General features: G+C 41.3%; 1 protein-coding gene across 1 annotated transcript; it reads left to right on the forward strand.

Moving 5' to 3' along the window:
- The first annotated feature begins 12,782 nt into the window (after positions 1-12,782).
- LOC120090586 (uncharacterized) lies at positions 12,783-13,342 on the forward strand. The gene is made up of 2 exons (XM_090306926.1): positions 12,783-13,030; positions 13,111-13,342. Exons 1-2 carry the CDS (start codon positions 12,783-12,785, stop codon positions 13,340-13,342), a joined length of 480 nt encoding a protein of 159 aa, XP_090163052.1.
- Positions 13,343-13,568: the final 226 nt, after the last annotated feature.

The raw sequence follows: 13,568 nt of genomic DNA on the forward strand, positions 1-13,568 counted from the left end.
CTAAGGCTTTTTCATTATTTCTTAGGATCCGTATGAGAGCATCTTCTTTCTCCTTACTTAGTGATGCAGAAATGATGACTGGTAATGTGTCGTTACTTCCTAAGTAAGCATACTTTAGGTGCACTGGCAACGACTTTAACTCTAACACAGGTGGCTCTTCTAAAGATTGCTTAATGCGCTGCAATGTCCGTTCAGATAACTTGAGCGGTTCAAAATTAGATTCTGCATGAATTGCGGTGCAATCCTCTTCCACTATTACGCCGATTTCACAATTTTCTTCCTCTAACTCCTTCAGGGTTTCGTGCCAATGTCCTTCCCGTAGCTCTTCGATGTATTGGCAGTTCTCTATATCTCCTGGGAACTTCAACGCATTGAGTATGTCGAATTTTACTTCTTGATCATCGACCCGGATGGTCAACTCTCCTTTCTGCACATCAATTAACACTCACCCTGTGGCAAGAAATGGGCATCCCAGGATGATAGGGATTTCTCTATCGGCCTCATAATTCAATATGACAAAGTCTGCTGGGAAGATAAACTTGTCCACTTGCATGAGAACATCTTCTATCTTGCCCTTAGGAAGCTTCATTGATCTATCGGCTAGCTGTAATGTGATCGTGGTTGGCCTTGCTTCGCCGATGTCCAGCTTCTTAAAAATTGACAAGGGCATCAAATTTATGCTTGCCCCTAAATCATATAGCGCGTTTCCGACCATCTTCCCTCATATGGTGCAGGGAAATGTAAAAGTCCCAGGGTCCTTCCCTTTAGTAGGGAGATTGTTTTGAAACAGAGCGTTACACTCATATGTTTGTGCAACTGTTTCATTTTCCCCAATGTTTCTCTTGTTGGCGAGAATATCCTTGAGAAATTTCACATAACTCGACATCTGCTCTAATGCTTCTATCAAGGGAATATTAATGTGTAGCTGTCGGAGAACGTCCAAAAACCTCTGAAATTGCTTGCTATCGTCTTTCTTTTTCAGCCTGGACGGGAAAGGTGGAGGATCCCGCCATGTTTCTTATTCACTTTGCTATTTGGCGAGGTCCTGTGCTTGCTGTGTGTCATTAGCTGGAGGTTGGTTGACTGAGAATTCATGTCTTGAGGAGCTTTATCTTTTGTAGATGATCTTACTTCTGAACTGGTGCTGCTTCCGTTATTAAGTAACTGGTCATCATCAACAGTCAAATCTGCTGGTGTTGTTACCACATCTGGTACATTCGACATAATAGGGGCTTTCGTTCTGCAACTCCTCAATGTCACTGCATGACATTGTTCTTTACCTCTTGGCACCGACACTACTGAGTTTCCGTACTGCGTACCAGGCGCTTTCTTCTTTAATTCCTTTGTAAGCTGATCTATCTGATCTTCTAATTCTTTAAAAGAATCAGCTTGCGATTGTCTCATTGCCTCGCTCTTTTCAATATAATGTTTTAATGATGTTTCCAAAGACGAGGTACTACAAGAGGTATCATATGCGAACAGTTGGTCACAGGGTGGCGTACCTTGATAATTACTTAGGCCGCAGTCCGGATTAGTGAAGACTGGAGGGTTGCCTCGATCCTCTTGATAACTGAATTGATAGAAACTATGGCCCTCCTGATTGAGATTCACATCCAAACCAAAAATTGAGTGACCCCACCAACCAGGGTTGTGGTTGTTGCCCAATGATTCATCATAAATAGCATATATGGGATGTTCATTCCATGGGCAGACGTCTACGGGATGTACCTCTCCCCATTGAGTGCAATCCATTGCGATCACATGTGTCACCGCATTAACTTGCGTTGTTCCTTGAGAGAGAGTTCTTTGCTGATTAGCCACCATCTGAAGGAGTGAGGTCATTGTGGACATTTGCTCGACCAATGCGCTCATTGTGTCCGTTGGCACATCGACCCTTTCTACTCTTTCTTGCTCCCGACCTCTTACCTCAAGCCCGGTATCAATCCACTCATCAGAATGTCGCGAGATGCGATCCAATATGTTCTTCGCTTCCGTATATGACGTATTCATTAATCCTCCTTCTGCGGAGGCATCGACAACTACTTGGTTGATTGGTCTAGGCCATTGTAAAAGGTTTCCATCAAAATACTATCATGAATCTCGATATGTAGACGGTTCTTCACTATCTTCAGGAATCGCACCCAGGCGGTGCTCAAGGTTTCATAACCCTTTTGTTCGAAATTCAAAACCTCCCTCCGCCTCTTTGCGTTGACAGATGGAGGGAAGAATCTATTCATGAACCTATCAACCAACTGCTCCCATCCATTAATTTCGTCTGGCTCTAATGCTTGAGCCCACCTCTTTGCTTCATCCCACAATGTGTACGGGAATAGGTATAGTTTAATACTTTCTTGAGTTACACCAGACATGGAGAATGTGCTACACATGTCTACAAAATTTGTCAAATGAGCATGTGGGTCTTCTCCCTGTAATCCTCCGAATTGTCCCACATTATGAATCATTCGTATCATAATAGGTTTTATTTCAAAGCTTGCATTCCCCTCAACTACTGGTCTTGAAATTCCTGGTGAAAAATTATAGAAATTTGGCGCCGCATATTCCCTCATAGGGATGTTCTGGTCAGCAGTAAGAAAAATGGGATCTTGCACTGGCAAATCTCCCCTTTGGTTTCCAGCAGGTGCCACATTCTCATCAGCCATACTTCTTCACCAATTAATTTCGCCCAGATAAACTTTGCACAAAGAATACACTTGATATCTGGGTCCACTTAGAATTACCAGATCACTCCAGCACTCGTAAGCCATCAGACTGCTCTTCGTGTTGAACAGTTAGTACAAAGAGATCTATCCTGCACATAACATAAAAATATTCAACACTAACCGTTAACCAGTCCCTGGCAATGGCACCATAAACTTGTTGACGAATCGCTGATAGGTATGATTGATGATGTTCTATGCTCGAAATGATGCGATACTATTGCTAGATATGCGTTAATTATGGATGTTCACGTAGTATGCCATGCGTTGTCACAAGTTTCCTTACGATGGAACCAAGTGTAATTCCACCCCAAGTTTCTCGGTGTGATCCGAGGTCGAACTCAGGGACTGTTTTAGGTTATTGTGATATGTTCATGATATATGCGACCAGGTTTTCAATCTTTAAAAATGTGCTTGTCAGGTATATAAATTGCGCTAAAATAAAGTAAAGCAGCAAAGATGCGTTAATAAAATAAAATACAATAAACCTAAGCTAGATGATACAAGATACAGGCTTCATGTTACAAGATGCTGGGGTCAAGGCTGGCTGTGAAAGTTATGCAAAAATGTGGAATGTGGTTACAAGTCTTATGAACATAATAGAAAGAGAAAGATAAATAATATAAACAGCACAAGTTCTCAATTGCATTGAAGCTAGAAATACTGTTCCGCTCTTCTCTTGGCGTACACCTTTCAGTGATCGGCCACGCTCCCACATGTCTGTGGTGAAACAGAGAATAACGTAATGAATGCAAGGTTGCTTCCATGACTGGAAGTACTACTCGGTTTAGTTAACGCATTCTTCTAACCCTCTCTCGATAGATCAGGATGGCATCTTCACTTATGCTCTCACAGGCGAAGATGTCGTCTAGCATGCCTTAGCTAAACACATTTTATACCCTTTAACACAGATTAAGTACTTGTTTGATTCGTATTAACTATCAGGGGATTAAAAAGACATCATGGAGAAAATGATTAAAGGAGGAACGAAAATAGATAGAGAATGGTATATGAAAGCTATCAAAACATTTAATATGTCTATTAAGCGTTTGATACATGGTGTGTGAATGAAAAGATAAAGAGAAAGTGAAATACAATGATGAAAGAGATAGAACAGATACAAACAAGTGCCAATGTCTTGGCACTGATTTGATGGAGATATGTTTACTGGATAGGATGGATTTAATGGTAGGGAGAGCTTCCTTCTTAGGCTTGCTCCACCGGTAGTAGAGATCTATGCACAGAGCTTCCAATCGGGTATTTGGCAAAATAGGTCTGAGATTCACCACTCGGCCTTATCTCGTCTTCTTCTCGGATTTCTTCACTTAAGCACTTAGCTCAGCCTTTTCTCTCAACAGTTTAGCAGCACTTAGCCCCGTATCAAGTAGCATGAGTTTTCTCTGAAATCTATGGGGTATTTATAGGTACAGGTCTTTGACTTTGGCCTTGTGGTCCCTACTGATGGTTATGGTAATTCTGAAGATGGAGGGATATTATTCCTTCTATTATGCAATCAAATCATCAATTCTACATAACCGTTTGTTGTACACGTGTTTCAATCCTCCGCTTTTGCATTGCTCAGTTGCATCTTTTGATCGTGGATTTACATACGGTGTTGTTTTTATTACCGCATGCGGTTGAAAGTCAGCTCTGGATCGACTGTCACATTACGCCGTCATTGCGATGATCGTCCCTTCATTATTGATTGACGGGCACAATGTGATAGAGATGCATTGATCAGTTTCTCGTGAGCCTTGAGCACAAGCGGTGACTTGGTTTCCTGCAAAACAGAGTAAAATTCGGCTTGTCCTCCATTTTTATGGTGTTAGTGGGTGTAATTGCGATCATTTATAATTATTGTAATTCTAAGATAATCTTCATACAATCGGCGCATATTTACTAACTTTTGGCCGCAATATCTAGATAAGGTGGAATAAATAACTTGTATTTCTACAAGTTATCAGTTGCTATGCTAACACTACTCCTACTTCTAAGTAACAAACAACGCAATGAGAGTATGAATGAGAGGTAGAGACACGACAATTCTTGACATGAAACAAGTGAATGGAAGGATAGATAAAATGCAGAGATGTCTTCATTGCAATACTTAAGAGTGACCGCAAGGGCAACCCTAGTCAACACAAGCCATGCGATCATGCAAACACACTTGAGCCTAACTCTAACGTATGCGGTGGATATGCGAAAGTGTTGAAAAGCCTATGCCAGCTTAAACCCCTATAACCCGCTCAAGTGCTTTCGCCGCATGAGCGTGATGGCTGCATATCACCACCATATCCTACTTCCTGGACGCATGAAATATCCTATCCATAGGGTGCATACGCTGTGTGATAGCAAACGGAGCTTATTCCTAAGTTCCCCATTCTTGCCTATGCAAACCTAACCTAGCCCTTCCGATCATCGATTCTAACCTAGCTCTCTCGAGTTATGTTCTTTCTTTAGACTCTCTCTCGAGTAGTTCTAAAGGTGCAATGGATGCATACACAAGACAAGGTAACCACATGCACTTGGCTAACGTAAGATTATTCCTATTCCTAGTGAATATTTGCTTACATTGCTTAATGTGACCAACCACTTACCTTCCCGGGCAGTTAGTTGTTGCTGACTCTACTCATGGACAAGCGTGCTTCAGCTTCACACTAAGCAAATAAGGTTTTTTCACATACTCACACAACTCACACCTTCCGGTGGTTTGCTACATGCTTCATATCCCTAATCTACATGACTAAGTATGCGATACTCTAGCAATCTCACTAAGTGATGCAATGAAGTTAAAGATGCTGAGTAAAGGAGGTGGAGATGGAGTTGAAGGAAATACATAAATGCATTGAACACAAAATGTATTAATTCCTTAATCACAAATTATATACAATACAATATAAGAAAAAAAGGAAAATGAAATGACCAATTGGAAGCAAAGACTTGCTTCCAGTAGATGTGCATCAAGGTTGCCGGTGGTTCCATGGATGTGCAGTGGAGTTGACTCTACTGAGATCTAGCTCCAGTCGAAGGCTCCGGTCATCACTCGGAATGGAGGAAGGAGGTGAAGAACTCTCAAGCTTCTTCTCATGCATTGTTTGGATCATAGGGGAAACCATGGGTTGCAGAGGTAATCCCCGGACAAGTTGGAATTCTGCTCATCGGCTTCTTTATATAGAGCTTGGATCGCCGACAACATTAATGGACTGTTATGATTCTGACATTCGGCGCGTTTAGTCCTTTCTGAGCCTCTGCTGCCAACGGCATGGTAGGTGAAATGTCAACATCATCTTTTTATTTTCTCGAGGTAGATGCGTTGATGCATTCATTCCACCAACCTTGCGTTGATCCCATTAGTATGCGTTACCGTGTAACCGCAATCATTCAGTGACCGCATTCGCTTAATACTGCAACTTCTACATGATGACCGTAATCACTTGACGATCCCAACTCCTATGCAATGGACACATACGGCTGATTACCATAATATCCATGCATTAATCGAACACGTTCGCCTTTGCGATGGAGATTTCTACACATGTGGTGGCCTATGTGGTAGTCCGGTTTCTGCATTTGCGTCCACTTCTTGCGTTAGCTACAACATAGAACATTGAACGCATAATAACGCATAATAATGAGTTAGCTGAGATTCTTAATGCTGAATACCTCAAGCTCAATTTCTCGTGAATTCCTAACATAATTACCGCATATTCCGCTTAACATCCCTCATAATTCTAAGTAAAAGGCATAAGATGACATGCATTTCTGCATGTCATCATTATTCCAGGTACGGGTATGTTTATCTTATGCAACAGAAGTCTGAATCCTTTGAAAAGTTCAAAAAGTTCAAGGCTGAAGTTGAAAACACATTAAATAGACGGATTAAAACACTTCGATCAGATCGAGGTGGAGAGTTTTTGGACTCCGCATTCTAGGACTATTTGACAGAACATGGAATCGTTTCCCAACTTCGAGCGTCTAGTACACCTCATCAGAATGGTGTAGCGGAGAGGAGAAATAGGACCTTGTTATACATGGTCCATTCAATGATGACTTACGCTTCCTTACCGGACTCGTTTTGGGGTTTCGTAGTGGAGACTACGGTGTACATACTCAATTATGTTCCCTCCAGGAGTGTTGCAAGAACACCTCTGGAGTTGTGGAATGAGCATAAAGCTAGTTTACGTCATTTTCGCATTTAGGGTTGCTCTGCACATGTGGTTGAGGCTAATCCCAAGAACTTGGAACCACGGTCAAGGTTATGCCTCTTTGTAGGCTACCCCAAAGGTACACGAGGAGGTTATTTTTATGATCCAACGGAAAATAGGGTGTTTGTTTTAACAAATGCGACTTTCCTAGAGGAGGATCATATGAGGGAGCACAGTCCACGAAGCAATGTCGTGTTATGTGAGCTTTCCAATGAAACTTCTGAAACTTCAACAAGATTTTTTGAAGTGTCAGCTACATTATAAACAGTTGTTGATGGGAGTTCATTCAATAGGTCGGTTCCACCTCAAGAGTTGAGGGAACCTCGACGTAGTGGGAGGGTTGCGAACTCACCTGTTTGCTATCTAGGTTTGACGGAAATCCTTACTATGGTAGCAGATGGCGAAGTTGAGGATCCGTTGTCTTATAAGAAGGCAATGGAGGATATAGACTGAGATGAATGGGTCAAGGCCATGGATCTCGAGATGGAGTCAATGTACTTCAACTCAATATGGGATCTTGTAGGTCAGTCTGATGGGGTTCGCCCTATAGGTTGTAAATGGATCTACAAGCGCAAACGGGGTGCTGATGGGAAGGTACAGACCTTTAAGGCTCGACTTGTGGCAAAGGGTTATACCCAGGTAGAGGGAGTCGACTATGAGGAGACTTTCTCACCTGTTGCCATGTTAAATTGATATGCATCCTTCTATCCATTGCAGCTTATTATAATTATGAGATTTGGCAAATGGACATCAAGACGGCCTTTCTGAATGGCAATCTTGAGGAGATCATTTAGATGGAGCAGATTAATAGCCCAAGGTCAAGAGAAAAAGGTTTGCCAAATGAATCGGTCCATTTATGGATTGAAACAGGTGTCTCGATCTTGGAATATATGATTTGATGCTGCGATTATGTCGTATGGCTTTGACCAAAATGTTGATGAACCTTGTTTCTACAAGAAGATCATCAACGCTTCAGTAGTCCTCTTAGTGTTGTATGTAGACGATATCCTACTCATTAGAAATGATGTAGATCTACTGACTACAGTTAAGAACTGGCTAGCAACCCAATTCCAAATGAAAGATTTGGGAGAGGCTCAGTTTGTTCTAGGGATCCAGATTTTTCGAGATCGTAAGAACAAAGTACTAGCACTATCTCAGGCATCATACATTGACAAGATGTTGCTCAAGCATTCGATGCAGGACTCCAAAAGCGGCCTATTGTCGTTCAGGCATGGAGTCACTTTGTCTATGGAAATATGTTCTAAGACACCTCAAGAGGTTGAGGAGATGAGACGGGTCCCATATGCGTCTGCCGTTGGCAGTTTGATGTACGCAATGCTCTGTACTCATTCAGACATCTGCTACGCTGTGAGTATAGTCAGTAGGTATCAGTCTAACCTAGGCCAGGGTCACTGGACCATAGTGAAGAACATCTTCGAGTATCTTTGGAGAACGAGGGACTACATACTTGTGTATGGTTCTAGGGATTTGATCCTTACAGGATACACAGATTCTTACTTTCAGACTGATAAGGACTCTCGCAAGTCCACATCAATGTTAGTCTTCACTCTTAACGGGGGAGCTGTAGTGTGGCAAAGCACTAAGCAGGGGTGCATTGCCTACTCCACTATGGAGGCAGAGTACGTAGCGGCTTACAAAGCTACTAAGAAGGTCGTCTGGCTCAGGAAGTTCTTGATAGACCTGGAAGTTGTTCCAGATATGTCTAGACCCATTACCCTCTATTGTATCATCTGATCTACGAGATAGTGCATCGAGGGGACGTGATTGTCACGCAGATCGCTTCGGAGCACAATGTTGCTGACCCGTTTACGAAGGCTCTCATGACTACAGTGTTTGAGGGTCACCTATGGAGCATGGGTCTACAGGATTGCCTGCGGGTGAACTAGGGCAAGTGGGAGATTTTATTATACTGGTCTTTAATGTGCCCTAGTTTATTGTTTTGTACTATTTTTTTTATTGTACACCCTACTTCACTTTAGGACAAGTGGGAAATTGTTGGGATTGATGCCCTAAAGTCTCGTGTTCTGTAGTTTGTAAACAGTACACACGAACACTTGTGATTGTTAATATATGATATTTACTTCACATCTTGTCTTTTTTGCTCATTTACTTGTTTTAGTTGCTTTACCACAAACCATAAACATAAAATCCATAGTTATCTGTATGTGACTCAAGCATATGTGGTGACATACAAGTGGATCATGTCTTGAGTGATAACCAAAATGGTCTGTAGTATATGGATAAAGGAGGGAAACTTTATCCTGGTAAAGCTACGAACGTGGCCCGCTTTGTGGAATGGTCATAAGTGTTGTGACTTGTCATAGATGGTTTGATCCTGATCATTCGTGTTGGGGACATGCGAGCGGGGGCGTCCTGTACAAAGAGTTTGTATAAGACCTGACCATGAAGTGTTAATGTCTCCTTATATAACATTGTTCATGACATAGACTTCATTTCACTAGGATGACCATAGGTAACATGACCTCAATCCTGAGTGAGTTGGGAACTCCTGCATTGAGGACGGTCCTTCGATTTGTATGGGTGCGAGTGGCCAGTTTGCCGATTCAAACCTACCATTTTAGGGATTCGTCTGATTTTGGAGCTGGGAACTCAGCTACACAAGATGGAATTCACTCCTTCCCCGAGGCAGAGGTAAGTAGATAGATGGCTCCCTTAAGGGCTGATTCTGGGGCTTGAACTATGTGGCGCCACACACCTTCTCCTGGCCCGAGAGGTGTTCACACATAGTTGGACTATGTTGTATTGTTCATTAGAGGAATCAGTGGTAGTTAAGGAGTGAGATGTAACTACAGGGGAAAAATGGTAAATTAGCCCAGCTGTACTTATGAGCATCTGTGAATGGTCATCATACTCATGATTGGTTATATCCAATGGACACATAAATATATCTATGGTATAAATAGTTCAGCTGTTGGTCTTTAGTGGAATCACTGACAGTTAACGGATGGTGAATCTCGTGGTTAAAGAGTTTAGTCAGCTATTCACGTACCGTTGGAGCTTCGAGCCACAGGTCCACTAGGTCACCGAGGTAGCTTGGATAAAGTCGAGAACCAATGTTTGGGTTAATTTGAAATGTTCAAATTTACAAGAGGAAGTACAATTATATATGATATAATTAGAATGGCTAATTATATATGATATAATTGGCTAAATGTGTGAGATACATTATTTTGGAGGAAATTAGATATAAATATGATTTATATCAAATATAGGAAAAATACTATAGTAGATATATGATATCAAACTATAGGATATAAATATAATATGATTATATTTATTAAATAAATTAATTAATTATTTAATAATTAACCAATTTTCACGTTTGTAAGTGGGAACGTGGGCCACGAGGGTTAAGGTAACCGGCGGGAAAGAAGTTGAAAATCGTTTTCAATTTTTGGAACAATTAAGTCGTGCAAAAGTTAGCCTGCGCCCTAAAGAAATCGCGAAAGACTGATCGCCGAGAGCCTATACGATACATTCTCAGTTGTCTAAACGATCGTCTAACTCGCGCGTTTCCTAAACGATCTGTGTACCAGTTTCCTAAACGATCGTCCATTTTTTCCGAAACGATTGTGTAGTTTTACTATACGATAAGCGTCCCCGCTATGTGATAGCGAAGTTCTTCTAGTGCACGCTTGTCGTCTACATGATTTCTTCTCCTTCGTCTTCTACCAAACTCACCAGAGCCCACTCTCTGGGTTTTTGACACCGAGGATACCTGGGTCTCCCTATTGGTGGTGTTGTCCCCAACTCCTTATTCGTATACGTTTGGATCGTGCAGTATCAGACGAGAGACTCGCCGGGGTGCTGGTAGATCGATGGAGTTCTTCCGCTACTGTGGGTTCATATATTCGAAGATCGTCTTCCTCTTGTAATGAACCCCTTCTCTATACTTTATTGTATACTAAGCATGCTGTTGTTGAGTTTTATTATGCATAACTGTTAATTTAGAATGTATTTCGTTTATATTCCGGTCACTATGAAAATCGAAGTGATTTAAACCCACTCATGGAATTCTCATTTTGAGATCCTTCAACATAAGCTATAACCAAATTATGATTGCACCAGAGGAACAAGAAAAGACCACGTTCACATGTCCATATGGAACATTCGTCTTTTGTCGCATGCCTTTTGGATTGTGCAATGCACCCAGTACATTTCAAAGGTGTATGATGGCGATCTTCTCCGAGTACCTTGAAGACTCGGTTGAAATCTTTATGGATGACTTCTTAGTCTATGGACAAACATATGAAATCTATTTGCAAAACTTGGAGAAAATAATGAAAAGATGTGAAGAAACAAATCTAGTGTTGAATTGGGAAAAGTGTCACTTTATGGTCGAGGAAGGAATTGTACTAGGGCATAAGGTTTCAAGGAATAGGTTAGAGGTGGACAAAGCAAAGATTGAAGCTGTAGAAAAACATCCAACTCCAACGAATGTGAAAGCTTTGAGGAGTTTCCTAGGGCACGCAAGGTTTTACAAAAGGTTTGTGAAGGACATTTCCAAAATCGCTCGACCTTTGAATACGTTGTTGGAAGCTGATAGACCCTTTGATTTTGAATCACTGCCTCATTGCATTCAAAACACTAAAAGACGCTTTGACTAAAGCACCAATTCTGATCGCACCTAATTGGGCAAGGCTATTTGAACTGATGTGCGACGCCAGTGGGTATGCGATGGGGGAAGTCATGGCACAAAAAGTAAAGACAATTTTACACCCCATCGCATATGGTAGCAGGACGCTAAACTCCACGTAGGAAAATTACACCACTACCGAGAAGGAAATTTTAGCGGTGATTTTTGCTATTGAAAAATTCAGACCCTATTTGTTGGGGTCAAAAGTGATAGTCCACACAGACCACTCCGCGATAAGATATTTGATGACAAAAAAACTGTGAAGCCTAGACTAATTCGATGGGTTCTCTTACTCCAAGAATTTGATATGGAAATAATCGACCGAAAGGGAACATAGAATAAGGTCACTGACCATCTATCATGATTAGAAAATCTAGAAGTGGATCGCATCCAATCAGTGGTGAACGCCTCATTTCCTAATGAGCAGCTTCTTAAGATTGAAGAATTTCTACCCTGGTATCCGGATATTGTCAACTTCTTGGTCTGCAAACAATTTCCTGAAAACTACACATCCCATCAAAAGAAAAGGCTCATACATGAATGCAAATTTTACTACTGGGAAAATCTAAATATCTACAAAAAGGGACCAGACAAGATATTAAGACTTTGGGTTTCAGAAACTGCTTTCCATTGCATATTGTTTCAATGTCATGAATCACCATATGGAGGGCATTTTCGCGGACAATGCATGACAATGAAAGTTTTGAAATGTGAGTTTTACTAGCCCACTCTGTTTAAAGACATATAAGTTACTCCATGAAATGCGACAAGTGCCAACGCACTGGAAGCATTTCAGAAAAAGATGCAATGCCAATGAACATCATTCTGGAGGTGGAGCTATTCGATGTTTGAGTAATAGATTTCATAAGACCATCTCCATCGTCAAATGGTCATAAATACATTTTCTTGGTTGTCAACTATGTATCCAAATGGATTGAAGTTGTTTCATGCGTTGCAAACGATGCGACAATAGTCTCTAAGTTCTTACAGAAAAACATTTTTACTCGTTTTGACACTCCACGTGCCATAATAAGCGACAAAGGGACCCATTTTGTGAATCACATTGTTAGTAAACTGTTGATCAAATATAATGTCCACCATAAGATCGCCACAACATATCACCATCAAACAAATGGGCAAGCAGAGGTTTCTGACAGAGAAGTCAAGTCAATCTTAGAGAAGATGGTGAACCCATCGCGGAAGGATTGGGCCATGAAACTAGATGATGCCTTGTGGGCATATCGGACTGCTTATAAGACACCCATCGGCATGTCACCATATGCATTGGTGTGTGGAAAGCACTGTCATCTACCATTGGAACTAGAATATAAGGCAATGTGGGCAATTAAGAAACTCAACTTTGATCCAAAGGTTGCAGGAGAAGAGAGAAAACTTCAACTACATGAGCTGGACGAGTGGAGATTACAAGCGTATGAGAATTCCAAAATTTACAAAGAACGCACCAAGCGATGGCATGATAAGCATCTTTGTGAGAAAAACCTCAAGGCAGGTCAAAGGGTATTACCGTTCAACTCCAGGTTCCGTCTCTTTCCTGGAAAATTGAAGTTACATTGGTCCGAGAGTTAAAAATCAAGGATGTATTATTCCAACGTGGAGCAGTTGAATTGACCAATGAAGATGGGACCACCACATTTAAAGTGAATGGACAGAGAATAAAGCTGTATCATGGAAGGGATTTCCAGTGTGAGAAAACCTCCATTGACTTGAGTAAGCCAGAATAGTGAAGAAACACTCAGTCCCTGCGATGATAAGCGATATACATTCATTAGGGACGAAGTATATCCTTTTGTGTATCCTTTTGTTTTCTTTCTTAATCTATTTTACTTTCTGCATATTTACTACTTTATATGACTATCAACTCTTTTTCAACTTCGTACCTCATTCTATCCTTTTGATTGCATCATTTTAATCACAATGGACTGGTACGATGGAGTGATGTGATGGGCT

This window comes from Benincasa hispida, chromosome 11 (genome assembly GCF_027475165.1).
Source record: "Benincasa hispida cultivar pf3 chromosome 11, pf3_genome.v1.1, whole genome shotgun sequence".
Lineage (NCBI taxonomy): Eukaryota > Viridiplantae > Streptophyta > Magnoliopsida > Cucurbitales > Cucurbitaceae > Benincasa > Benincasa hispida.